Genomic DNA, 27,245 nt, shown 5'->3' with positions numbered 1-27,245 from the left:
ACGATGTATCTACAAGTTTTTTTTTTATAATATTTCTTTATGGACTCTGTAATTCGTCGATATTTGTGTAGTTTTTTTTTCTGAAAAAAAATATAATGATATGGAAATTACATAGGTGTGAATGAATAATGATAGCGGTTAATTATATACAACGAGTGTTGAAAATGGCGATGCAGCATCGTGGAACAGACTCACCGACTCGCCGAATTATCATACTTATAATGTACACTAGATTTTGCACATATTTCACACGATTCCGTTAAAATAACTAATATTAATTATTTGGATTTTGGAAATAGAATAATATAACAAAATGTTCGATAATTTAAAAATTAAATTGAGTAACCTCTCTAAGTGGCTCTGTGACCATGGCGTTGGTCATCTGATACGATACGACTGACTTCAAATAGGGATATGTAGTGCAAGTTCCCCAATCCCTTGATAGAAGACGGCATCAAGATGAGTAGACGAATACTTAATAAAAGTACAGAAAGTAATCAAAAAAAATGTAGGTACAGTAAAAACAAAATAATGATTGGGTTGGTCGATGATGTGTGTGCGGGTGGGGAGCCGTACTAAATACCTGGCAGCGGATGAGCGCGTATTCGTATCCACGAACCGAATCATTGTTTTGTTTTTACTGTACATTATTATGTTATGACCATGGCCCCCACATCCTAAAGCAGCCCCCAGAATAGGATCGTTGGCGGCCCCCTACCTATCACCAAGGTTAAAGGCAGTATGACGCTCTGTAGTAGCGGTGTTCGAGGTAAAATTAAGGGTATTCTGTGTATACCCTTAATTTCTGTTTATGAATACATCCACTTGAATTAAGGAGTTATCGAGTATCGACACAATAATCAAAAATTGCATCGCACAACCACTATTTTCGAAGTAAAATAGCGCCCCAGGCGATTTTTTTTTTTACTGATAGTGTAAATTTGTGATTTGTATTTATCTTCCGTGTCACGCCGGATCCCACTGAGCCCGGGCCCCCAGGCTAGAGTCCTGTCAGCCCTCCCCTTGTGGGGCCATGGTTATGGCATTTAAATTGACAATATTGTGTTCTCACTCCACACTGCATTTTTACTTCTTGTTTTAATTATAAATTTATTTTTGGAGCTTGTTCTTTTTAAAAATATCAATTTCATTTTGTGACATCTTAAATTTATAGTTTGTGCATTGTCCCGTGGTATGTTAAAATAATTGAATCAAAAATTGTACATGCTTGCTCGATGTTACAATGTTTTATCGTGAGCTTTAAAAGAAAAATACTGTTTTTCTTGGCGAGTTTTAAATAATTTCTTAGAGGTCACGCCCCGGTAAGCGGCATATTATTATTTTTGTTCGATTTCCACTCGGTACAAGATTTTTTTCGACGGTTTTTCTTATATTTGTAATACAGTTTCTACGTCTTTTCCAAGTTTTTAACTGAACAATGATGCTACATTCGAAAATTTTGTGTATAGTCTTGGATAAAGACAATTAAATTATTAATTTATTCAGTATTATGTAAATATATGTATTAAGTCGGGTTTGTGTTCTTTTCGCCTCTGCCTTTTTTGTCTGGCATTGACGACCTCCGAGGACGATGGATTTGTGAAAAAAGCTATAGATACCGCTAGTCCTAGTGTAATTATTTTTTTAATCTGAAATTAATACGGTAATTGTTCAAATAATTTATCCCATTTTAGGTTTTTTTTAATGATTTTACCGAGGCTTTGACTGCGACTCGCTATCATATCGCCTCTTCTCATCTAGAAGAAAATCCGCCGATCAGGCCCTCACTCCAATTCTGTTAAAGAACTTTACAATTCTGCTAAGCTCTCCGTCCTACCCACCGCCAGGGCACCTTTCAGTTCGTCGACATTCTCAAAGATATCCGCAATTCGCAGCTGTGCTCTGTGTCGTTCATATTTAGGGCACTGTACTACTATAAATTATGTACATTGTCCTCCGGAACATCACATTCATCGTAGAGCTGCGACTCGCTTCTTCCCATGAGGACATCAAATCTTTTACCCATTGCGTGTCGTGTTCTTAGCCTCAATATCAGCTTAAGAGCATACATCAGTGAAACGGCAAATAATTTTCAACAATAGGTGTGACGAAATTTCGCACTCGTTGCCAATCGGAGAGCGTTAGTAGAGGTGTGAGCACGTCAATTTGTTTTGTGATGGCGTCAGAGGAATATATTCTTATATCGTGTAAAGATGACTAAAAAGCGTTACCCATGTACTCGAAAAAGAAAACATGTCGATGAATATATTATTATTATTACCAATATAACAATAAACATAACATTAAATGGACGCATGTTGAATTTTTATGAAAAAATATTGTTTTGTTCGGCCCGCGTCGTTTGCACAATCTGCATGTCGCGTAGTCACGATCTTTTTAGACCATGCCTCAGCTGAAGTATAACCTTAAGCTCATTTCTCTTTAAAGGAAACTCTAAAAACCAGGGCACCGAATGTGGGGATGCTAGAATGGACTTCTGCATTTACCCTTTCTAGGTATGCCCTGTGTTGAAAATCTATCCACATGCTTTGGCACATTTTCTTTATGACTTTTTAACATCAGTTGTTTGTTCTCCCAATGCAGAACTAACCTGCCATTGGTAATGCCAATTGGGCGGGCAATAACTGTGTTCAATCAAATCGCTTCGGATATTGATATCTTCCACCTACGTGAGGTGAGCTTAGGCGGACGTTGTTTTATAAGTTCCTAAAACTGTTTCTACTAAGCTAATTCGGTACTTCATATTTTTTTGTATCTACCCCCTTACTAATATCCCATATTATATTTATTGGTTTTTCATATAACTTTGTGAACGTCTTGAATTTATAATTTGTAAAGTTCACTACTTATATGTAAATAAATAAATTTGAATTATGTTTGTCACGCTTACTTATATTTACAAATGATCTCTTAATAGTGATATTATTTCATACTTAATATATTGATATAATGTTGTATTCACTGTCAAATAGCAAATCCCACACCACACCATATTTGCTCACATAAGCAGCAGTACCTACCCACCCAATTACTTAAAACATTCAATAGCAATTAAACTCATAAATCTTCATAGAAATTGTCGTGAATCTGTTAAATGTGAAACTGTTATAAAATGAAAATTGTTGATTTTTTCTCAATGCCTTGTGTATTGCAGCAAATTTCTCCTCTTAATATTATAATAGTATTGTCTGTTGTTGTTATGAATACGAATATTTTTAACATAAGTGTGAGTGCAAACATGTGATTTTGATTTTGTGACGTAGCCAAAAGTCAGGTGTTTCTATGCGAGATTTTTCGAATGCATGTTAAGTAGTTTTTTTTTGTGTTAGGTTTCGTAACCATACAGAATAATGTGTAAGTTTGTTTTTTTTTGTTTATATCCCGAGTCCGTTGTCTGGCAATGCTGCCCATACCAGTTTTTTTTTATTTTTTGCAAAATTAGCGAGGTTTTAATTTTGCAAATTTGCCTAACTTCTGAAACCATATTATGTTTTATCAACAAGAGTTCTTTGTCTTCCATCACTCCATGCATTTAAGTAGTAAATTAGTATTGTTTAGAAAATAACGTTTTTTACAATTACACGCGTTTTGTACCTAGGTTTTTTTAATCTTATATTTACAGTGATTCACTTGTAACCTTTTATTATTTTATAGATTTCGTATGTCGTGGTATGTAGAGTGTATTCATCGAAAGCAATGTTATTATCTGTTGCTGTTATATGTATGTGTTTAAATTTCGTCGGTACGTTTTCTTGGTGTTCTTTTCTGCTTTGAATTGTTCACCTCCCTCCCAACATGCAGTCTTCACGACAGAAAAAGAGGTCACTCTAAGTCAGCGTTTCTTAACCTATGGGTCGGGACTCGGGACCAAAAATTGGGTCGATTTGGTATATTTAGTGGGTCGCGAAATATTCTCAACAATATTCTTGTCAGCATTTATATAGTAGTTATACATGCTGGCAAGAATATTGTATTGAATACAATAATCTGGCAACACTGTTTATCGTTGTCGTTTCACGCGATCGCAGTGAAAATGAAAAGCCAATAATTGTAAAGAAGCACTGAAAGTGAAAATAGTACTGCCCTTTGCAACAACATACATGTGCGAATCAGAATTTTCTGCTTGGAGTGTATGTAATGATATCCAAATGTCGTAATAGACTGCAGCCAAAAGAAGACCTAAGATGCAGCCTGTCTAATATAAGACCAAACTTTGATGAGCTCTCAAAGCTTATCCAAAGCCTAGGTTCACATTAATAGGATCAAATGTTGTTTACCAAAACTGTATTTAGTATTATTAAAATAAAATATATCTTTTTGTCAGTATCTACGTGCTAATATATTTTACCTTGGGTCGCAGAACAAAAAGTTTAAGAAACGCTGCTCTAAGGTAAGGGGAGGGGGGGTTACTGATATAATGTAATAATATCTGATGAAGGGGTCAGGGGGGAGGTACAATATTGTATGATGAAGTGCAACAACGGAGGGATATAAAATATCAACAAATCGTGTGATATCATTTATGGATGACCCCTAAGAAGTAATTCGTACTTACGTAATGTTATCGCTAATTTGTGGTAATTTTGTTGTATTTAAAGGAAATAAAAATAATTGCTTCGTTAATAAGATATTTGACCGTAGCATGAGAAAATTTCTGCGTTTGGAGTGCACCAGGCAAGTCGTGTCCGGATCTAGTGAATATATTTTTAATATAATTGAAATGTGAAATTAATTAGTCAATATTAAAAATTATATAAATACAGTTCCCTGTGGCCACAGTAATGTAGTGATTTGAACACCATCATTAAAATCCACATGGGTCGACGATTAAAATACGATTCCAATTTCGTTTTACTTATAATATTGTATTCAAATGTGTGAATTTTATGTATTTATTTTAGGTATGAGCCATTCTTTTATTTTTTTTGAGAATGTGGTTTTTGTTCCTTTTTTACATTATTTGTTATAGTTGAGACTAATGGCCCCCACATCTTGAAATAGGCCCCCAGGCCAGGATATTTGGCGGGCCCCCCTACCCATCTCTAGGGTTAAAGGCAGTGGGACGCTTTCGGTTTTTAAATGTTGGTTCAAGTAAAATTAAGGATATTAGGCGTATTTTTAGCGTTTTTTTTGTATTGTTAAATAAATCCACTTGAATAATGGAGCCACACATTAATCAAAAATTGCATCACACAACTAGATATTTTAAAATATTAAGACGCTATAAATAAAATAGCCCCGCAGGCGACTTTTTTTCATTAGGGCAATTTGTGATGTGTGTTTATCTCTCTTATCAGATCGACCTGTCAAGCCGCCCCCCCCCCCCCAGAGCCCTGTCAGCCCCTCTTTGTGGGAGCCATGTTGAGACTAGTTAAGTATTAACGTAAAGGTTTTTCCCCCAAGATAAAAAAAATACAAAATATTTATTGGGTTCGTCAAAAAAGAAAAGGTTGAAAATCACTAGATGTAATACACATTGTAGATGATCGTATTTATTATATTACAATCATGTCGACGATGAATTGCTGTCGAATCAGATAGTGTTCGGTATGCGGCTGGGTGCAGGCCCTCTTTGTGTATAGGAGTGCGTGCGAAAATGCACTCGCTTACATTATAATAATAAATACCTAATTTGTAATACCCGTATTATAATGAATGAACCATTCGATCAATGCCCACCGTTCAACCTGTTTATTGCCATATGTATTTATTGTAAATAATATAGTTACCCATTGATACGAGTTCATTTTGGGAATCACTTTTAGTTTACCGCGATGCATGATGCTGGTGTGGCCTTACCAAATTGTCTTATTCCATTTTGACAGCTCAATTTATGCCTACCCACCCTGAGAGAGTAACTACCCCTCCATAGACTAGCCTACGGTAGCGCAAATTTTGGGAAATCATGGTCTACGATGTCTACGTTACATAATACTTAGAAAGTAATTAATTCATCATAATTATTAGGTACTAGATTGATCTGCTCTGTGTCGAAACATTTGTAAAAATATATTCAAATTATATGTACCTATGTGGCTTTCTCAAAACCTGGGTGGTAATGTGATTGTCATCAGGTCTGATGGCCTGTTGTGTTAATAATAATAATATTAATAATATATGTAAGTATATATACCTATATTTATTAATATTAATTAATAATAACATGTTTAGAATTACATATAAACAGATCATGCTTGAATCACTATCAAGTTGGCGCGGATTCATTTAATAAGATTAATGACATTTTTTCCCATGTAATAACCATTTTTCACGTGCGGAATTTGGCAAACGATTACAGATAAATCTTAGCTGTTGTATGAGTGAGCTCACGTGTATAAAGCCTGCAATAATAATATGATGTTTCTAGAAACTCATATTTGAATTAATAGAGCTATTGGAACGAACGATGTATCGAACGAATATCACGAACGAATATCACGAATATTAATCTGTTATATTTAAACCAGCGGCTCCCATTACCTTGCCCGCGGAAAGGTGCGTTGATAAACAAAAATAAATGTTTTTTTTCTCATAAAAAAATCTTAATTTGGAGCAATAATAATTAACATGGTTTTGAGATAAGTATGCCAATCGTTTGCTGAAAGTTATACCTGCATAATGATTTACTGACATTTAAAATACAAAAAAATGCAATACCCCATTCAACTGAAAAATGCCACTGTTGCATTTATTAAAATTGTTCTGTAACTTCAAAGCAACGGTGGAATAACTGAGATATCCCACTGTTAATAATGGTATATTAAAAATCCTACTATTATTATCTAGAAAAAAATAAAATAAACACAGTTAACTACATCATTTGTTTGACACAAACATTAAAGTTCAATTATCGCGAAACTAGTTTCTTCCTTACTTAGACTTATCCCACTGTTGCTTTCATGTAGCGATATATTAGTTTTATCGTCGATGTCGGTTAGGCTACCGAGTAAGTCCGAAACAGTACTAAAATGAAATAAACAAATTTTCATCTCAATATAGCAGGGATATTTAGGATATTTTTCCTAGACTGTCATCCTATTTCCCACCAAAATCTTGTAAATTCTGATAAAAAATAATTTTTTCTTACACGTTTTTGTTTAATACAATGAAAAAGTGGTATATGTACTTGTTAACCTTCAAAAATCTATATTATTGATCGATTAAAAAATAAGTCAAATTGTAAGTATCTATACCTACCTATTGTTTCCACTGTATTCTTGATGGTTAGGTACCTATTTCCGATCAACAAACTAATGAGGCGCCCATTTTTTATATCTAGACGAAAAACTACCATTTTAGAAAAAAACTTGGTTCTTGTCTGTTTAGTCGTTTAGTGGAAGCCAGCTGCAAACAAATTTTGAAAATAGCCGATATACTGGATTATTGGTTAGGTTATCATTCTTGAATTCATTTTATTTTGCCGAAATCGGCTATGAAAATTGCCCCTGTTCCCGCCTGGCTTCCAGTAAACAGACTTTTACCAACAACTTTTTATTTACACTATTATTATATAGATAGATTGTAACATTGTTATATGCTAGCAAAATTGCTTCTCTGCCTTTCCTCCTTTAATGGATGGGTTGTATCATCGTCCACCGCAAAACCTGACTCAATTTTTTTTCCATTTATTGAATCCCAGGTTAGGTCAAATAAATTGAAAAGCGAGTTTCCGATTAATTTACATAGTTTGTACTGGTAGTGGTAATCTTTAAAGGAACTAACGGATTATTCCACGGCATCGTAAACAAATAAAATATCGTACACTATTTATAGCATTTCCGGCACATCAGGTAGTATGTTTGATTTCGTGAAATTGCCGCTCACGGCGCCCAGCGACTCACCTGTGAAACGGCAATTTTACTTCTGCGTATTTTATCCGCACTTTTACTGAATATTAATTTTTCTAAAAGTATCAACGGAATGAAACATAATGTTATTCATAATCAACGAATATCGACTGTTTAATTAAAACATTCTAACTTTCTGTTATAATTTCATCATTAACGGGTTGATCTACTACACCAGGGACTCCCAACCTTTCTATGCCTCACACCCCTACCTTCAATATCATTTTTCTTCTACTAACTCGTCCGCACAAAAAAAGTTCAACCGAATTCCTAGTCTGGAGCTTTTAAGCTTGAAAAAACCAAGAACATTTTTTTTAAATGTTGTTTTCCCCGATTTATTTCCCATATTCTCTCTCCCTCTTAAAACGCATTTCTCGCCCTTTGGGGGCGCGTGTACCGAGATTAGGAGCAGGAGCCTACTGCTGGATTGAAACTAGCCTCGCTGGATCATATTACTCATTTTAGCATTTTCCTACGGCTGTAGGGTTTTGGGCATTATGGATACCATTACCGTCGTATCACAGAATTTATCGACATCCTGTGATGAATGTACACTCTCATATGGATCTTGACCGCTTCGCGAATAGGTTTTTAACAGTTTTTTATGAGAAATATATTCGAGTCAATAATTGTTCTACCTTTTACGTCCATGTGATCCAAAAATCAATATGCGAATTTAACAAACCGATGATTCGAACTCGAGACACACTGTTTTATAAGCGGACACTTTACCATTCGTCCATCGCGGGAAAATGAGCATTTATTTTCCCATAACCTATAATAAAATTATATGGCTAGTCGCTAGGCGATATTGAAATTATAGTATTCATAATATTGGCATAATGGCATTGAGCTGAATATACATCATAATAATTATTTTCTTGATAGCTAGTAAAATAGTTGGTGATATTTTATTGCTGTCTTGAGAGCAAAATTTATTTTCTTGATTTTTTGGAAAAGCAGGTGTTAATTAAGTTGCCTAGTTTCATTTATTGGATTGAAAGCATACTAACTGGTATCTATTACATGCCATTTGACGTGGTAGTTATTTGGTATTGCATGTTAAAGTATTGTCATAAATAGTAGATAATCTCAAATAAGTACTAATTATTATGTTAGTTAAAATTCAGATAGAATAGATATACCATCATAAATCGTCAGGTGCTCGAATTTAGAACTAAGCTCATCATAGTATACAAAGTTTTGAACGCTATCTGAAATGTTAGCATGTGGGGCCCTCATTCAGCGGATAACCCATTTTGGTGGATCTATACTACTAACTTAGGTAATAGATAATGATAATATTACATATTACATAAACGTAAAAATCCCAATTTATCGTAATTATTTATTTCATGAACAAATTATTCACTATCAATGTTTTTATTTTAATGATGATTGATCATTTGATAGTTCACTTGAATTTGTCTCATTAGGAGTTCATATACTATCTTACAACTATCATAATTATTGCATTAGTCGATAATCAATTCAATCTTGTATATGATATCTCCTAAATTCAATTTTGGTGATTGGCAGTTACTACAGATAAGACTACACACTATGCCTGAAGCCAATGATATTAAGGTGAATAAGTAGATACATCATAAAATGAAATATTTATTTTGGCTTGCCAAAATATAATATAATATAAAAACGTCAACAATTATTGTGATATAAACAATACTTTGTTTGGCAGCTTTATTTTGAGCTGCGAGCTTTTCTTTTCTTCATTGTTGTAATTTGTGTTTTTATTTTGGAAACCTTATAAAAGTTAATGTACAAATAATGTTCTAAATTTAATCTAGCTGTTGGACGTTGTTGTAATAAGCCGTTTTTAAAACAATGTTCAGGAAAAACAAAACCCCCCTGCGCGGGTTTGCTTTCACCGAATAATATAATTGTAATATTATTGTATTACGCGAAACAAACCCGCGTGATAACAATTTTTTTTTTGTCTCTTGATATTATGAAGCATTAGTGATGTAGTTTATACGCGGTTTTTTTTTACAATAGTAGTATGCATATTGCAAGGTTCCCACGCGGTATTGATTTTAGCGGATAACAAGAAAATTGTTTGTAGATTATGAAATTTTACTAAGTGTAACATTCGGCTCCTTAGTGATATTGCAGTTACGACGATGATATTTATGTTTAAGTAGTAATAATATAATACTAACTACCCGGAAATACTCTATATGGGAGAAAATATGGTGTCGTATGGGATTTGCTCTTTAGAAGTGACAAGTAAAATTGGCATAATGGAAATTTTAAATTTTGGTTTTAATATTACATAAAAGTTGAATATTATAATCGTACTATTCACTACGAACCAATAATGCCATCACATCCCTGCAGGTAGGTCAGATTATTTAGCTTGCCTATTCAACATGCAATTTTGTTAGATAAGCAATTATTTTATATATTTATTTTTTATAAATAGCAAACGTTTATTGTATAGAAAAAAGAAGATGACTTTTATGGTTTTTTTCTGTAACATATTATTATATTTATTTTACATTCGGCGTTTGGTGTTGACGTTAAAATGCTCACATGTATGCTAATATAAGAATACAGTACCTAATGAAACAAGACGAATATATACTTACCTACATGAAGATGATGAATAGGTTTTTAAAATTCATGAAAACGCGTCTAATATTAATATTTTTGGTTTTGTCTGTAAGAAATATTGTACTAAGTATTTAACTATAAAAATCAAATAACCTCCCAACCATAAGTACATTTCTATGAAAATATCAGTAAAGGCCATTCATTTTATGCGTGCAGTATTTGACTTTCAACTTTCTTTAACTCTCCTGTCATTGATGAAGAGTACCTACGGCCAAATAACCACACTACCGCTGGATATAGTACGTTAAAGTGGGGCCACACCGGCAACAAGTCGCGCGACAACTCGTTAAATTTTACGATAATTATCATAATTGCTTAAGAAATTTTACGATAATTATCATGCTTATCGTAAAATTTAACGAGTTGTCGCGCGACTTGTTTTCGGTGTGGCCGCTCTTTTATGTTCAGGCATTTGTTCAGCATTCCATTCATGTTCAGAAATTTTTCCAGCATCACATTTCAAAGTCTCAATTTAATTTTTGTTATTGGGCTCATAATGATAATACTTTGTCGTTTTAATTAAAGACTATTTTCTACCAACTATAATAACTTAATAACTATAGCAGAAGCGAAGGGTGGAGGTAGGGTGCTAAGATCTGACATACATATTGCACACTAAACTTTGTCAGTCATACGTATTTGTTTTCATTGAACTACTAATGCTTACAATGTGCAGAGATTGTTGGTTAGTTTTCAAAAATCAATCCAACCCTGCCTAAGTCAAACCATAATAGTTTAGGTATGCTATGGGTGATCCGACAAAAATGGTGCACACTTTTTCAGTCAAACTTGTTTGTTTTCGTTGAATTAAAAATACATATTACAGACGGTGTTGGTTAGTTTTTTAAAATTCATTAAGCCGTGGATAATCCAAACCATAATAGATGAAAATACTCTTATATCTATAAAATATCAAAAATTATGTATGTTTTAATGGCATAATTTTAGATATTTTATAGATATATGACTAGTTTTTGACAGTTATTTATTATGGCTTGGTTACGTAGGGTTTAATTGTATTTTAAAAACTAACCAAAATTGTCTGGTCATTATAGTCTTAGTTAACTGAAAACAAGTATGTATGCACGTGTATAACAGAGAAAGTTTAGTGTCCACTATTTATGTCGGATCTTAACAGCCTACCTCCACCCTTCGGCAATGATATATAGGTAAGTACCCAATATTGAAGGCAACGCTTTTTAAAAATGTATCTGCATTATTCCCAGGTATATTTATCTCAAATGCTTGTTTGACATCTTTATTTGTGTTATAAATAAACGATTCTCTTCGTGGCTAATAGAAATAGGCAGCAACTGTTGGATAGGTATAATAATATTATGTGAGATAGTCAGTTGAATAACATTGAAGTACAAGCGGCGCTATTACGTGTCTTGCATTGTTTATAGGCCATAAAAAGTGTTCTGTTGCAGTTACGAGTGTGTGGTAATATCACACAACACTGGCAATGCCTACAAAGGTATGGCAACAGGTAAAATTAAATTAGTATTACCTACCTGCTGGCACGCTAGCGGAATGTATGTGAAAATTACAATAATCGCATTGTTTCATAACTTGATATCGTGATATTGGCGTGTAGGTATCACTTAATTATCCAACTTGTGGCTATGCATTTTTTTTGGCTTATTAACCTGCCGGCATTCATCCACCCAATATGATGATGAATCATTGGTAGCATATTCTGAAACTTCTTAAACAGTTACGGTGACCATATTTTGTTGCCGCATCTTGATCAACGTCCGATTCTAAAGCTGAAATTACATTGGCAGATTCCGTCTGGCCCGATCGTCTGCAACGACTGTCAAAATCTATTCTCTATGGTTTTCTAGGATCGTGAGCGATCGTGAGTTAAAATGGATAAATTCTATTTTCCGTCGTCCCGATCCAAGCGAAGATTGCCGAGAACATACGAAGATATCCGAACAACGCCCACTAGGTTTGACAGCTCAGTTTTGACGTAAATCTATGCGACGCATGACATCATGCGGCGCCTCCAAGAATCGCTGTTGCTTTCCAGTCTTCTTGCGTCTATACGTCCACCGTACACATTCTGTGGATGGTATTTATTGGCCTTCCGGGGCGCCGGAATCAGCTTGGCTTGAAGAATAGACGGGCCAGGTTGAAATTATCTTGTGGTATCCGCAGCAACGTCGCCATTTTCAGAGTGATGAGAGTCTGCATGATCCAAATGCTTATCGGTGTAAATAGAGACATTAAGATTTTTTTAAATCCCTTTTCTTTGCAGTCTTTTTAAAATGGAGTATGGTTTGCGAAATACGTATAGGGACTAATTCAAAATAAAATAAATGTATAGAATACCACGTTCAAATAAACTATCCACTATGATCAAGGACGGATAGGTAAACACTGTATACATACATATATATTAAATAACACACACGAAACCCTGCACAGAAATATTGGATCAGTCCTATCCTCGCCTTTTAAAGATTATCCAAGTAAATATAATGAGACAAACGAAAGGTATCGTCTTGCAAAGTTAATAGTCAGAGTCAATTAAGACCTGCGCCTTTATTTTATTGTACGCACCATCGAATGTATCGCGCCGGCAGTTGCCATAGTAATATCTAATCCCGTCGCGATACATTCCACTCGCGGTGGGTACAACTGAATAAAGTCGCTGGTGTAGTATGGGCGTCTATTATTAGGCAGGTATGGTGGTTCTGCTCAAGTTGAAATTTAATAAGATACACGTATTGTGTATATTAAACATATAAACCATAATGATTTCAAGAGTCTATATTCACGTAATGCAAATATAATAGTAGCCGTGCAAAATCAGCTGAAAGTATAGAAACATCATTGTATACGTGATTTGCATAGGCGTGGAAGTATTTTGATTGTAAACACTTTCGACGCGGCTGCGGTTCTTTTCGTGTGAACACGTCTCATTAAAAGCTTAATTTTCCGGAACTCTTACAGAAATTTGGTTTTCTTTTAGTATTCAAAATATATATTAAGCAAATACAATTTAAAAACACTAAACGACAATTTTTCTATCTTTATTTTTTATTCTGCACAATAGCGATATGGTAGGTAGGTAGGTACTTACTCTTTTGAATGCGTATTGGGTACTAAATATTTTGTAAATTTATGGAAAAGCAGACGTTAATGCTGTGTGTGGAGTTTCCCTGGAAAGAGGGGACATGTCTGAAAATTGAAAAATTAGTTGATTATACCTACCAAATTAACCATAATTCATATTATAATATATGCGCAAAGCAGAAAAGAGACAGAATCACTGAGTTAAATTTAACACAGAAATTCATAATGCAAAGTTGTCCAAAATTCAATCTTCTTTCGGCTCTTCTGAAAAGCACGATTTTCGGCTTATTTCCCATTTCCTTTCGCACACAGTGGCTCGTTTTTTTGATTGATTTGTGAGATTATAATATCACTTATTTAGTACACTTAACCTACCAGTTGGGTATGTAGTTGTTTGATTTTGAATGTTGGTATTATTGAAATCACAAAATACCGCTCCATTTTTTATACAGTATTTTATTTTATCATCCTTTCATGACGAATGTGTTGTATGGATACATTCATTACTAACAAAATATATACCACTAAAATATACAATATTAAATATATATACAAAAATGGAATAAATAATTATAAGTTAGACACTTATCCAAATCACCAGTCTCCTATTTGGTTGATATTTTTGACACATTTGGTTTGTTAGCAGAGTGTTGGAGCGGACTCTTTTTTGAGTTGCTCCGGCTCCGCTCCAGGGTCTGCTCCGCTCCGGGTAAAAAGTTTTAATAAGTATTATATTATGTACACAAATATTTAAAAAATAAGTAGTTTTAAAATAATCGTCATTTTCATTATAAATTCTATTAAACAAAATCCGACAGTAAATCGTCTCTCATTATTTGCCTCTTCTGTCAAAAAAGTGAGGTTATTTATCACTCGGCAGTGTTGCCATATTTCAAATAATTCCAGTATTGCAAAGTGTCCAAATATACTATTTTTATGGATTTTAGGACGAAAATTTAATAATAAAAAAACATCCGGTGCAGTGGAGCATTACACATTTACGGTGCTCCGGCTCCGATCCTGTCCCGGGTAAAATCCCATGGTTCCAGTGCTCCGTGCTCCTGCTCCGAGCTCCGCTCCAACGCTCTGCCATTTAACAATACACAGATTTATTATTTTCACACCGTTATTACTATGTTATTATTGTACAACATGTAAACAAAATAATTTTCCTTGGTACCTACCTATTTATAAAATATACACATTTTAATCATAAATACATTCTTAATTAATAGTCTTAACACTCAAGCAATAAAATAAAAAAAAAAAACATTTCCTGGCCTCTTTTGTTGCAAAGTCAGTAACTATGTCATCCAAATCTAATTTAAATGCCATCTCTGCTACAATAGACAATATTACGAGTTAGATTTTTTTAATGGAAAGATTTATCCGTTATCACTATGTTTAGGTAGCTATTTCTATATGTACCTAATGATTCTCCTCGATTTGCCGCCCTTCGAGTAACTGTCGCCTCCAAGCGACGCTCAATCTGCCTACCCCCACGGGACGTCACTGAATCTGAAACTACTAAAATATATTCGTCATCGATAAAAGCCAAACAGGAAGTCGTTTATACCCGCCGTGTATAGTATTGTTTGATACATTTTTTTCATCCCTCTATTTTTATCGTGTATCTGTATAGCCTTAATTTTAGGACTGTTACAATTAATAGGTTTTCTATTATTCTTGTATTGGCGAGTATTTCGGCGCGCAACGTGTTGCGCATATATACATATTCCTCACGGAGTCAGACATGCGGTCCGGACGACGGTGACTGTTTCTCCTAATTGGTAGCACACTCGCCATCCACTGTACCATGGTTAGGTCTCTTTCGAGAGTGAGAGAGAGTGGGTAAACATTTAAACATTTTACATAGGTGCTTGGCGCGGGTTCAACGATCCCCGAAAAAAATGCCGACGTAAAATTTCGCAGAGGGCCCGAGGAGGCGCATTCCGGCGGCTTGTGAATGGGCATTCCCCGATCGAATGAGACATTCTTCCTTCGAGCCGGGGGCCGCGGGCCAGAGGGGGGCTTTGGGAACCGCCAGGTCGGGAACCTGGGCACGTTACGCGGGGGGCAACATTTTGGGAACAGTTTTCCTCGACCGGTCACCCGACTAATAACGGCTGGCTGTTTTAATGTGGGTTGAATGACCTCTCCCTTTCCTGGAATAAATGACCTTTCTTACCAAAATTTTATTCACCCCAAATTTTACAGTTGTGTACGAAAATTATTAGTCATAAAAATAAATTTGACAAAAAGATTATTAAGTTCTTCGAATAATGGTTTAATCGCTAAACCGAATGAAAATATTATTATCTCTTGTAAACATCATAGTACCTATGCACATTTTTGACCTCTGAAATGACAGTGCTATTTTAAATATATTCTTATCTTACATAAGCATGCACTTGTAAGTTTTCCTAAAATGAGATACCTGTGTCAGGGATTGTCATAAATGACCTCGCATGATCTTCGGTATTTTTAACCAACCCTCCTCCCCATCGTTATACTTCGTCACAAAAACTTTTACTCCACTGTCTAAATTGCTCCACATTTGTTGAAAACAAATTCGTTGAAAATGGTTGATTGCAGTCTTGTTATTTTATTCTTAGAAAGAAAATATTTTTCTATCCCTATGAGGAGAGCAAATGTGGTGTGGATAAGATTTGTTATTTGGTTGTGAAAAATAAAATTGGTGCTTATATTGTAAATTTTGGGTTTTGATCTTATATAAATTTGAAATAATGTATAGGTTAAATAAGTAACATTAATTTTTAAATTTGTTTAACTTGCCCACTTTACGCGTATTTTTTTAGATTCTCATGCTGGGCAAAAAAATGATTGAAAATTTATAATAAGTCGAGGGGAAAAAAACATTTAAAAAAATCTGAGGGCACCCAAGTTATTCTGCTGAACAAAAATAATACCATGCCTGCAGGTAAAACCAATCACTTCGTTGTAGTAGCATAATAATATATTATGCTGTTGTAGGTAGTGCATTTAAAATTATTTGGATCATTTTTTTTAGATTGCTTGGATACATGTTATATAAGTGATAATTTTTAGATCTCGGTTCGGTAAAAAAAAACTGAATAAAACTGTATCATAAGTAGACCGAAAAAAACTTAAAAAAAAATCTCGATACCCAAGGTGTTCCGATAGGTTTTATAAATAAATAAAATCAATCAATCAATAAAAATGCGTTTTAAAATTACACTTTCTGACATCAGAGAGTAAATAATTGTCATACATAAACGATTAGTTTGTAGATAGGATGATCGCTTTTTTTCAGAAAATACCCCTTGAATGTTTAATATAATATATCAAGACTTTTAACATTTGTATAACATTAACTGGACTTAACAATTTTTACATTTGACCGTAAATTTGGCCGTCATATCGATGTTCTACTGTACCTTCAGACATACCCACTTACAAAAAGCACGTATTGATTAAGTCCATTCATAATAATATATTATACATACTTCCACCGTCTGGCACGTTTTGATGTCTGTAAATATGAATGGAATATGAAATGGATATTATTAGTAATATTATTAGTTGCAATGTAGCCACTAGCCAATGTCTTTATCTAACAGTGCTTAGTCACAGACCGTAGCCGGAAAAACTCGTTTACATTATTTTATTTGGAGATTGTTTTGAAGGACATTTCTGTCAATTAGAGGTGAAATCACGTTAATTCATAACAAAATTGTGTACCAACGTATCCAGTGAATAAATTAGCCAGCGTGTTTTTGGCATAATAACAATAATATTATACAACACAGTGATATCTTAAAGATAAAAATTGAAATCTATTTGGTCCTCGGAGGTAAAAAGACGGTTGTCCAAATTTCTTCGAAAGCGATTTACTTGTCTTGTTATTTGTAGTACATACTTACATAATTTGAAAACATCTCATGCATATTTATTATTATACCCACAAGAAAAAATCTATTTTAGAATAAAAGTACGGGACATAACCTCTAACCGCTAGATTCGCGTCAGTGTGATTTTCCAATTAAACTACGGGCATCCTACTTAATTAAGACAATTTTAACTAGTAGTTCTTACATGAAATGCTTATCAAATTGCGTTACAATGTTGGCTATCGGTTTTTAAATTATAAATTTTAAAATTTAAGCGACATTAGTGTATAGGCGTCAGATGTGAAAGGTGAAGAATATCTGAGGCTTGTCTACATATAGGCGTTAAAATGGTTTTACTTGTGGTCAGTGTTGCCAACCGTACTATAATTATAGTATTTGTACTATATTTTTGGTCAGCATACTATGTACGATATTAAAAACGTATATTACCTACGCCTAAAATACTATAATTTTAGATATCAGAGAAAAATGTATTTTTATCTAAAAGATTTAATTTTGATATTACACAATACGCCAAAAGTACTTAATTACTAAAATTAAGTACTTTAAGTACTGTACGATAAGTGAAAAGTATTAGAATCGTAATAGAAGAAAATTTGACGATCTGAGAAAAAAGTTGATGTAAAGATTTTGAAGCAACGATGAAACAAAGAAGCCTTTGACTTTAATTTAAAATTATTTTTTTTGAATTCGCCGGTGAGCATTTTGGTCGGAAGTGACATACCTAAATGAAAAGAGCCTCGGTATTTCTTAAAAAACCTATACATTTTTAATTGATACGAGGGTGGGTCAATAATTCCTTAGAAAAAAGCATTAAAACAGTTTTTATTTTTGTATTTTTTTTTTATTTCTCAACATAATCTCCTTGGAGCTCAATACACTTGGTTAGACGTTTCTCAATTTTTTTTAAACCGTCAGAAAAATAAGTTTTCGGAAGGTCCTCAAAATAAGCATTTGTCCGATCGATGACTTCTTCATTTGAAAAAAAACGTTGTCCACTTAGCCATTTTTTTAAGTTTGGGAAAAGGAAAAAGTCACTGGGGGCTAAATCTGGCGAATACGGTGGGTGGTCGACCAATTCGAACTTCAATTCTTCAATTTTAGCCATTGATCGTAAACATGTGTGAACACGGGCATTGTCCTGATGAAAGAGGATTTTTTTCCTGTTTAAATGAGGCCGTTTTTCTTCAATTTTGTTTTTTAGCTGGTCCAATAAAGATGCATAATAATCCCCTGTTATTGTTTTTCCTTTTTCCAAATAGTCAACGAAAATAATTCCACGTGCATCCCAAAATACAGTAGCCATAACCTTACCAGCTGATTTTACGGTTTTCGCCTTCTTTGGACATGGTTCGCCTTTCGCAATCCACTGCTTTGACTGTTCTTTCGTCTCGGGAGTATAGTGGTGTATCCATGTTTCATCTACAGTCACAAAGCGACGAAAAAATTCATCCGGATTGCGTTGCATGAGCGACAACAGGGCTTTAGAGGCCACCACCCTATTGCGTTTATTGTCGACTGTGAGCAAACGCGGCACCCATCTTGCAGAAATATTTTTCATGCCCGATTTGTCATGTAAAATAGAAATGACGCTACCTTTTGAGATCCCTGTAACCTCAATTATCTCACTCAACTTTAATCTTCGGTCACTTAACACCATATCGTGGATTTTATTGATCATTTCTGGTGAAGTCACCTCTACAGGACGTTCTGAGCGTGGTTCATCCTTTGTTGATGTACGACCACGTTTAAATTCATTTAACCAGTTATAAATAGTTGCAAGTGAAGGAGCAGATATGCCGTGAACTAAATCCAACTCATTTTTTATTTCCTTTGCTGTTAACCCTTTTATATTAAAATGTTTAATAACAGCTCTAAACTCAATTTTCTCCATTTTCCATTTTTCCATTTTCCACAAGCAATTTTTTTTTTAAATGTACGAGAAACACACAACAACCCGACCAATCTGATTGAAACTTCGCAGCATACTGAATCGGTAGTGCCGCTGCATGAAAACAAACCGCTTACAGTACTAGTCGCGCCACCTGTCGGCTTTTCTAAGGACTTATTGACCCACCCTCGTACCAACGCGAATTATAATGTTTGCCGAAATTGTACTCCAATTTCTTGGACCGCGTACTATAATTCGATGACAAAAAGATGGCAACACTGCCTGTAGTACCAGATGGCCTTCACTGATTTTGATGAAATATTTTACTTACTCCATTATAGACTTTAAAAATAATGCGCGACATCGGACCATTTGCCTTTGAGGTACAGATATGCAAGGTTGTGTGGAGCCGGCAGAAGCAGGTCGACTTTTTCCAATGTCAATGTCAGATTTAATAATTATTCGAGCATGATTTGGCGATTTGCGTACGTGATTGCTGTGACCTGAGATAATGAGTAGGTGAGTGACAATATTGTGTGGAACAAGATATTTTAATTCTCTTTGTTTTGGAAACGTAAGCAAGATACAACGTATATTAAACACCACTCATCCGTGCGAGGACTGCAAGGAATTAATTATACACACACCACAGAACAGATAATAAATAGAATTCCGATAGGCTATATAGTATAGGTATATATACCAATACAGTAAATTTTGAAGCAGGGTTTTGAATGTGTAGTCCTACGAAAATGGACCAAGCATTATAGACGTGCAATAGTGTGTGTAATACATCAATGTCAATGCATAAACTATAAACCGAGAGCAGTTGTCAGTATTCGACGTATTACGTATTATTGACACGTGTTTAAATTTATCCCGTATTCTTCCTTACTCGAGATCGGTTGCCTGCTTCTCCTTATCCGTTGGGTATTTTAGTTCCCATTATTTCTGAGTTCCCTGATACACACCCATAAAACCCAACTTAAACTAGCGATAGCCCGCGTGAGAAACGTAAATAAAAAATACACATATATTCATAATGAAGAAATATAGTGATTCGGTTTGATTTTATCCCAAATCAATGAGATAGACAACGGCTGGATCTAAGTGCGCACCACTATGACCAGCCGTTGCGTTTCTAAGAATTGGTCCAGATGACGCGTGTCTCGCCGCGATATGTTGCGAGTGCATGTGGACGGCTCAATGAAGTCTCCTGTGCCTCGACCGCGCGCGAGAAGTGACACGCGGCGATTACATGTGGACGGCTCAATCAGGTTACATGTACCAAGAATGCGCGCGAGTCAAATCGCGCTATCTGGACAAGGCGTAGGGTACACAGCCAGTGGCTTTATAATCGACTGAGAGCTTGGGTAAGCGCTATCGATCGACAATGGTTAGATGTACGCGTCTCTCTACCTGCACATTACCTCACCACTCCTCCGCTGTAATCCGACCATTTTACCTGCTTGTGATGAATTGTTGCAAGTACGTTATTTTCTTGAATGCTTATCTTGTAACTTCGGAACCTTTTGAGATCTTAAAGTTTGAGTGTTGAAACAGTTTTAAACTGTATTTCAAATCCCTAGAAGTAAATCTTTCTAGTGAAATAAAAAATAATACGAATGAACTACGCCACTGTTATGTGCAAGGAAGCAAGCATCACAATACACCCTCCCTTAGGGCCGTTTCAGACGGGACACCGGTGTCGCACTCGTATATATTAAGGATGCCTCTGTATTCGAATAAAGGGGCCTTTGTATTATGTTTATGAACGCCCCAGAGCTAATGAGTCAAATAAGGAGGCCTCTGTATTCGAATACAGGGGCCTTTGTATTATGTTTATGAACGCCCCAGAGCTAATGAGTCAACGCGTGTCCGGTACACTTTTCCGTCGGCCGCTACATTCTCAAGCCGCCGATACACTTGTTTTTATTACCACAGCCAGTTTTATGTTCTAATTTATAATGCGAAATTATGCGTTGACTCATTAGCTCTGGAGCGTTCATAAACATAATGCAAAGGTCCCTTTATTCGAATACAAAGGCCTCCTATATTATATACGAGTGCGGCACCGGTGTCCCGTCTGAAACGGCTCTTATTGGCATGGCTTGGAAATAGCACTCATTCAGTTTATATTTTTAAAATAAGTTATCTTAGGAACGTTGTGAAAATGGTTCCATAGCCAGAAACAGATGTAGAATTAATAAAAAAAACTTCTAAATTATGTTAAGTATACCAAAATAAGTCTATAATATATATTATCAAAAAATATGTAATTTCTGATGAAAAACATAATATAACACAGTCGAACTTGGTTATTACTATCACGGAAATAGCGAGATCTCGAATGTAATGAGGAAACATTCGTTGACATTTTAGTTTATGATTTTCTCCATACATTTATTCACTTTTATAACGAGCTACTTCTCGGGTATACCGAGCAATACTGTTAATGTGTTGATCGTTTAAAAACAACATTTTCGACCCTAAGCATTAAAATCCGACCAGGAAGTTAACTAGACCGATGCCGCCGGGATTGGATTACGTTTATGACACTAGTTAAGTGTCTGTGGTGTTTTCGCCGACAACATTGAAAGGAATCCACGCATATGGTTGAAATTGCATGTAAAAAAAACAAAGCTTTGTGAAGTCAGTAGGTACCTACCAGCGCCAGCGGCTCAGCACTTCATTACAATAAACAACTTCTTTTGTAGTTTATGAATGCCATGCTTGTTTCGGGGATTTTTACGTTGGTTTTCAGATTTTTTATGTTCTATGCTTAAATAGGACGATTTCAAAATGCCAAAATTATGGGATTCCAATATTTTAAATCCCGGGATTACGAATTTCAGAATTGCGTATCCTAGTAGTAAGCTAGGTAATAATCTTCGATTGCTTCTAATTTGTTTCCATTTGAATATTACAGGTCTGATTCTGGTGTCCACACTCCTCGCTCTGATGGGTCTGATGATGTTCTGCTTCCCTCGGCAGCTGCCGGGATCCAAAGCCGTTCGCGCCGCCAGGGCTGCTGCTCCGAAACCGCGGCCAAGCCAAGAAGCACAGCATAAAGCACCACAGCTAAAAGGTGACTAAATTTAGTATTCTTTATATTTTACATATAATATAATATAACAAGATTGTCAATGACAACAGGTGATAACAACAACAACAACAAAAGAAAGAAAAACTAACAAAAAACACAAACCTATACAAAATCAGTAATGAATGCTTCATGTGATATATTTAATTATCGTGTTCAGTTATTGTTGTCAATTCTTATTGGAATGATAATACTTATTTTAATTAAAATATAATGATAGTTTTAGAAGTTTTCATTTCATTTGAAGGTTTTGAACATATCATATCAGAGTTTCGCCTTGCACTTTTCTTTATTAGCTACAGATATGCTGCTTTGTACTGTACATTATCTGCATTGGCCGGTCACCCTGTCGATCAAATTGTTGAGTTCTGCGGAAGTACGTGGCAATGTAACGCACAGAACCGAGAGAAGTAGAATCAGCTTGGAGAGGCCTTCATCCAGCAGCGGATAGATTCAGGCTGATGATGTTGATAATATTAGTCAGTACCTGAGTAATTAATCCACATAATTTAATACAATCAGGACCGGTTATGTTTGATTGATCAGTGAAATGATCATATTATGATCTTCCAAGAGGGTGAGACCGTTCCTGATTATAATTCATTTATAAGGATGATTACATACCTACTATATATATTAAAAAAAAAAACTTATTTTGACGATGTCCTTCTGCTTGTGGTGTCATATATGGATGGATATGGATCAACAGACACACATTGGAAAACAAATTTGTATTGATTGCCAGACGTAGGTATTAATTAGTATAACTTTTGTTTATTATTGATACGGTGTAAGGTTCCTCACATATTATGACGGCGTATACCACCGCGTCTGACAGTCAATACAAGGTTGTTTTTCAATGTGTGTATGTTCCAGATAAAATAGAATAAACATATAATATAATATACTGAAACTGGGAGATTTAAAAATTGTTAATGCTAGGTTTTTGGGGATGACCAATTTGGTAGTCACTATCAAATCCGAATGATACGCTACATCTTTGTGACAATTCTCTCCCGCGAATATAAAACACAGGATGTATTACTATTATTGACTACACTGCAAGTGATAGTAACATTTATCGACAAAACTTGCAACCAACGCTCGCAGTCGTAATGCAGTACTCCTCAGAAAAGTCTTACTTAGCATTATAATTTTAGTCGCGTCACAGAAGTCAATCAATAAACAGTTCTGTGTATTAATTAGTTCTGACTCCACTTCTCAAAAATGTAAACGTAATAACTAAACTAAAGTGTGTGTGCCGAGAATATTTTCTCCGATTGTAGGAATATTATGGATGAATTTTATTTTTACATTTATCTGTTCCAGATTTTCCCAAGACTTTAAAACGCCAGCTGAGCAACGATATCCTGATGTGTCGTACGGCGAGTTGTGTTCTTCATTTACTGCCAGTCGCTGGTCTCTACACCTTCTTACCCAAGTACCTGGAGTCACAATTTCGTCTGGCTGCGCATGAAGCAAACCTCATATCAGGTCAGTGTACTTGATGACAAATTTTTAGTCAGAAATTGATAGGGACACTGCACTACAACTAAACATGGATTCTGAAAATTTTATTTTCGTAGCTCAGTCGTTGGCGAGTGATAAAAATCAAACTGCTAGTCTTTACTTTAATCTTTTCTATGCCTCACGATATTACTGTGACAGTATCTGACGGGCCACAGACTTTTAACGACACACATTTAATGTAGAGTGAAGCTCTTACTAAAATCGCTGTAATACCGATAATTTGTGTCTTAGTATTTCATAATTATTCAAACAGATGTCACTGTCTTTAATATTTTAGATTATGCAAATCAATCGACAGTGGCTATTAATTTGAGTTTAAAGTCAGACGAGATAAATCGCGAAATTTGTATGTGCAGCCTGTCGATCACGACGTCATAGAGCGAGAAAACTCGCTGAAGGCATAGAACCGGTTAAATCAAATCGATATACCTAATATTTTTCCACATATAAACATTGATAATATCAATGATTCCTAAATAGAGCAGTACAATATTCAATGGATGGTGCAGGAAGACAACGTGGCGCTACGCTGCGGAAAAGAGCGAAATAATTCAAATTGATTCTGTAGGTTTTTGAACTGTATGAATCATTTCATGTATTTTGAACTTGTGAAACTTTACATGTAAAAAAACAAACATCACATTTCAACACTATGTGTTATTGTATGAGTTTTTGAGTGGCAACACGTTCTGTTTGTATAAGAACAAACTTTATATTTTAAATAATGTCATTTATTCGGGGGAACCTAAAATGGGGTACTTAGCTTTGGAAAACTATAAATACCTATTAATTCATTGCTGCCTGGTAACCAGGTAAACTTGTAGCTACTATCTGCAGATGCGGTGTATTCAACAGATTTGTGATGAAAATACTAAAACTGATAATGGCGTCTCTTACCAATCTGTCAGTGTTTTGATACAATAGTGCATTATATATTATAGTATTTGATTTTATCAAAATTTTCAGCATTCATTTTCCTGTTTTTCAGGCGTTGGTGGTATCATGGTGATGGGAGTTGGAATCATGTTGAGCGGTGCTGTAATTTTGAAGTTGGTTCCCACAGCACGATTTGTCGCCGGCTGGATTGCTTTCACATCTCTGGCTTATGCGTCAGGTAATGTAAACTTACTTCTACGTAAGTGTCAATCATCTTAATTGAGTTGGATTAGTGCCAAAGTGCAAGAATTTTCTTTCTTTAGTATCTACCTATATGTATAATATATATATATATATATAAAATTCAAAATATGTTTGTTTGATTTCCTTTTTTTATTTGGTCCCAGCTGACATCTACATATACATTTGATGTTCTTTTGTTTGACTTATAGCGCTTAGTGTGTATTTTAAACTATCGCGATAATAACTGTGTTTACACGTAAAAGTGCTGACTGTCTCGCCAATCTCATTCTTCAAGAGTAAGCAAGACGCGATGTTATCATTGTATGATACTATTTGATAGGTCGTGAAAATCGGTTGACTTCAAAGTGAGTTTCTGCGCAGTGTAGTTTGTTTTTTTACCGGCAGGTTTGCCACTATCGTTCTACTGCGCAGGTGTAGATATCGCACAGTCCAAATGTCGCGTAAAAATTCTGAAGCTTTTGAACTTTTTTGATCCATGTAATGTAATCTTGCAATTTGCAGGAGAATACATGTTTAGTTTATACGTGGATATTTTTGTTATGCCCATGATAATACGTACTGTCAGCAGTGAATCCATGCATGTGTAATTAATAGCTGTCACTATTATTTTCATTTTGACACGTATGCCTCTTTATGTATAGATGTTTTGATATTGAAGAATGCAATTATTATTGTTTTCTTAAGTAATATAAAATATATATGAAGTGACCTCATGAAATGCCGAATACTTCAGCTAGTTTTTCGTAAAATCTTCTTTGGAAATAAATATTAATGAGGAGCTGGCGATTGAACTAATGTTCATCAGTGACCAATTTGAGAAAAAAATTCCAATAATTGCTATGACTGTAAATTTAACATAATTATTTTTAACATTCTAACATGTAAATGAGGTCTTGTTCAAATTAAGATACCAACTCAAACCCAAATGAAACAAAGGTAGATTTTGATTAATTACTCAAATATTAAATTGTCAGCATTCAATCAAAAGTTATTATCAGCCAAAATGGCCATTTAGAGCTAAATTGACCAATAAATTCAGATAGATATGTATCTATACTATTTAAATTTGGCCAAGGTCACTAAATGGGACACCGTATTGAACTTGACCAATCAAAGAACAAGCATGTCGAAAAACCTAATTTTTTATACACCTGTAACTTTAAAAAATATCATAGGTACTATGCTATGTACCACATTTTATTATTTAGTTTTAATTAGATGGCACATTTTTTGTTGACTACTTCTACTTGTTTCAAAGATAAATAAATATTTTATCATTATTCATATCTCCTTAAATAGGTAATATCGTATCCTCGTAATATTATTGGAAGTTAATGATTTATGCTCAATTTTTAAATTGTTGTAAATACCGATTTTTTGCCCGTCACCATAATTTTGGAAAGACTATAGCATCGAGAAGGAGAGTTAAATATGGTGTAGTTCATATTGTACTGTTGATCATTTCAGGTATGCTGATTCTGATGTTTGTGGGCTGCCCGATGGACGATCTTGTTGGTCTGCAGGAATACAATGTGGCGGCGAGTACACCTCTCAATTCTGGTCCACTCGGCGACTATCATCAGTTCTTCAATTCACCCGTCTGCAAGTCTTCTTGTAATTGTGACAAGGGGAAGTTTGGAGTTATCTGCGGACAGGTAATTCTATGTTACTCATTTTGCTTTTATATTTAACATATTCATATAGTTGCTCAGGCAATATTAATTTGCTGTGACGTCTGTTTACGATCGAACTTCTTGCAGTATATTGATTCTCAGCTTAGTTGTTCAACTGTGACACTCTGATTTTTATATTAAAATATATACTTTTCAAAAATGTGTGTTTTTAGCTAGCAATAATAATTGTGAATGGACCCTTTTTTTTCCACAACCACATTTGAGACAAATTGAAAGTGCGTCTTATCAGAATCAGACATGACAGATTTTTTCTTCCATGCCAATCTATGCGTAGTTTTTACTCCATTTCTCAAAATTTCAATGAAACACAAAATACGTATGTTCATGGACAAATGTGTTGGTTTTTGAAAGAAAATTAGTCTATAGGATATATGTGTTAACCCGCTATATGTAATACTTTTTCATTAT

The 27,245-nt window shown here is 34.8% G+C and overlaps 1 protein-coding gene across 2 annotated transcripts in view; it reads left to right on the top strand.

Annotated features, from left to right (window-relative positions):
- Positions 1-27,245, top strand: part of Oatp74D (Organic anion transporting polypeptide 74D) — a 153,469-nt gene that overhangs the window by 118,339 nt on the left and 7,885 nt on the right. For both annotated transcript variants that reach the window (XM_085946937.1, XM_085946936.1), the window contains exons 4-7: positions 22,300-22,458; positions 23,803-23,967; positions 24,992-25,117; positions 26,611-26,798. In XM_085946937.1, the coding sequence (XP_085803063.1) occupies positions 22,300-22,458; positions 23,803-23,967; positions 24,992-25,117; positions 26,611-26,798 (638 nt within the window). The remainder of the gene's footprint in view (positions 1-22,299; positions 22,459-23,802; positions 23,968-24,991; positions 25,118-26,610; positions 26,799-27,245) is intronic.

This window comes from Rhyacophila brunnea, unplaced genomic scaffold (assembly GCF_057557595.1).
Source record: "Rhyacophila brunnea isolate RB1 unplaced genomic scaffold, BYU_Rbru_1.0 scaffold_2, whole genome shotgun sequence".
NCBI lineage: Eukaryota > Metazoa > Arthropoda > Insecta > Trichoptera > Rhyacophilidae > Rhyacophila > Rhyacophila brunnea.
Note: the sequence above shows the minus strand (reverse complement) of the source record. Positions and strands in the feature narration are given on the sequence as shown.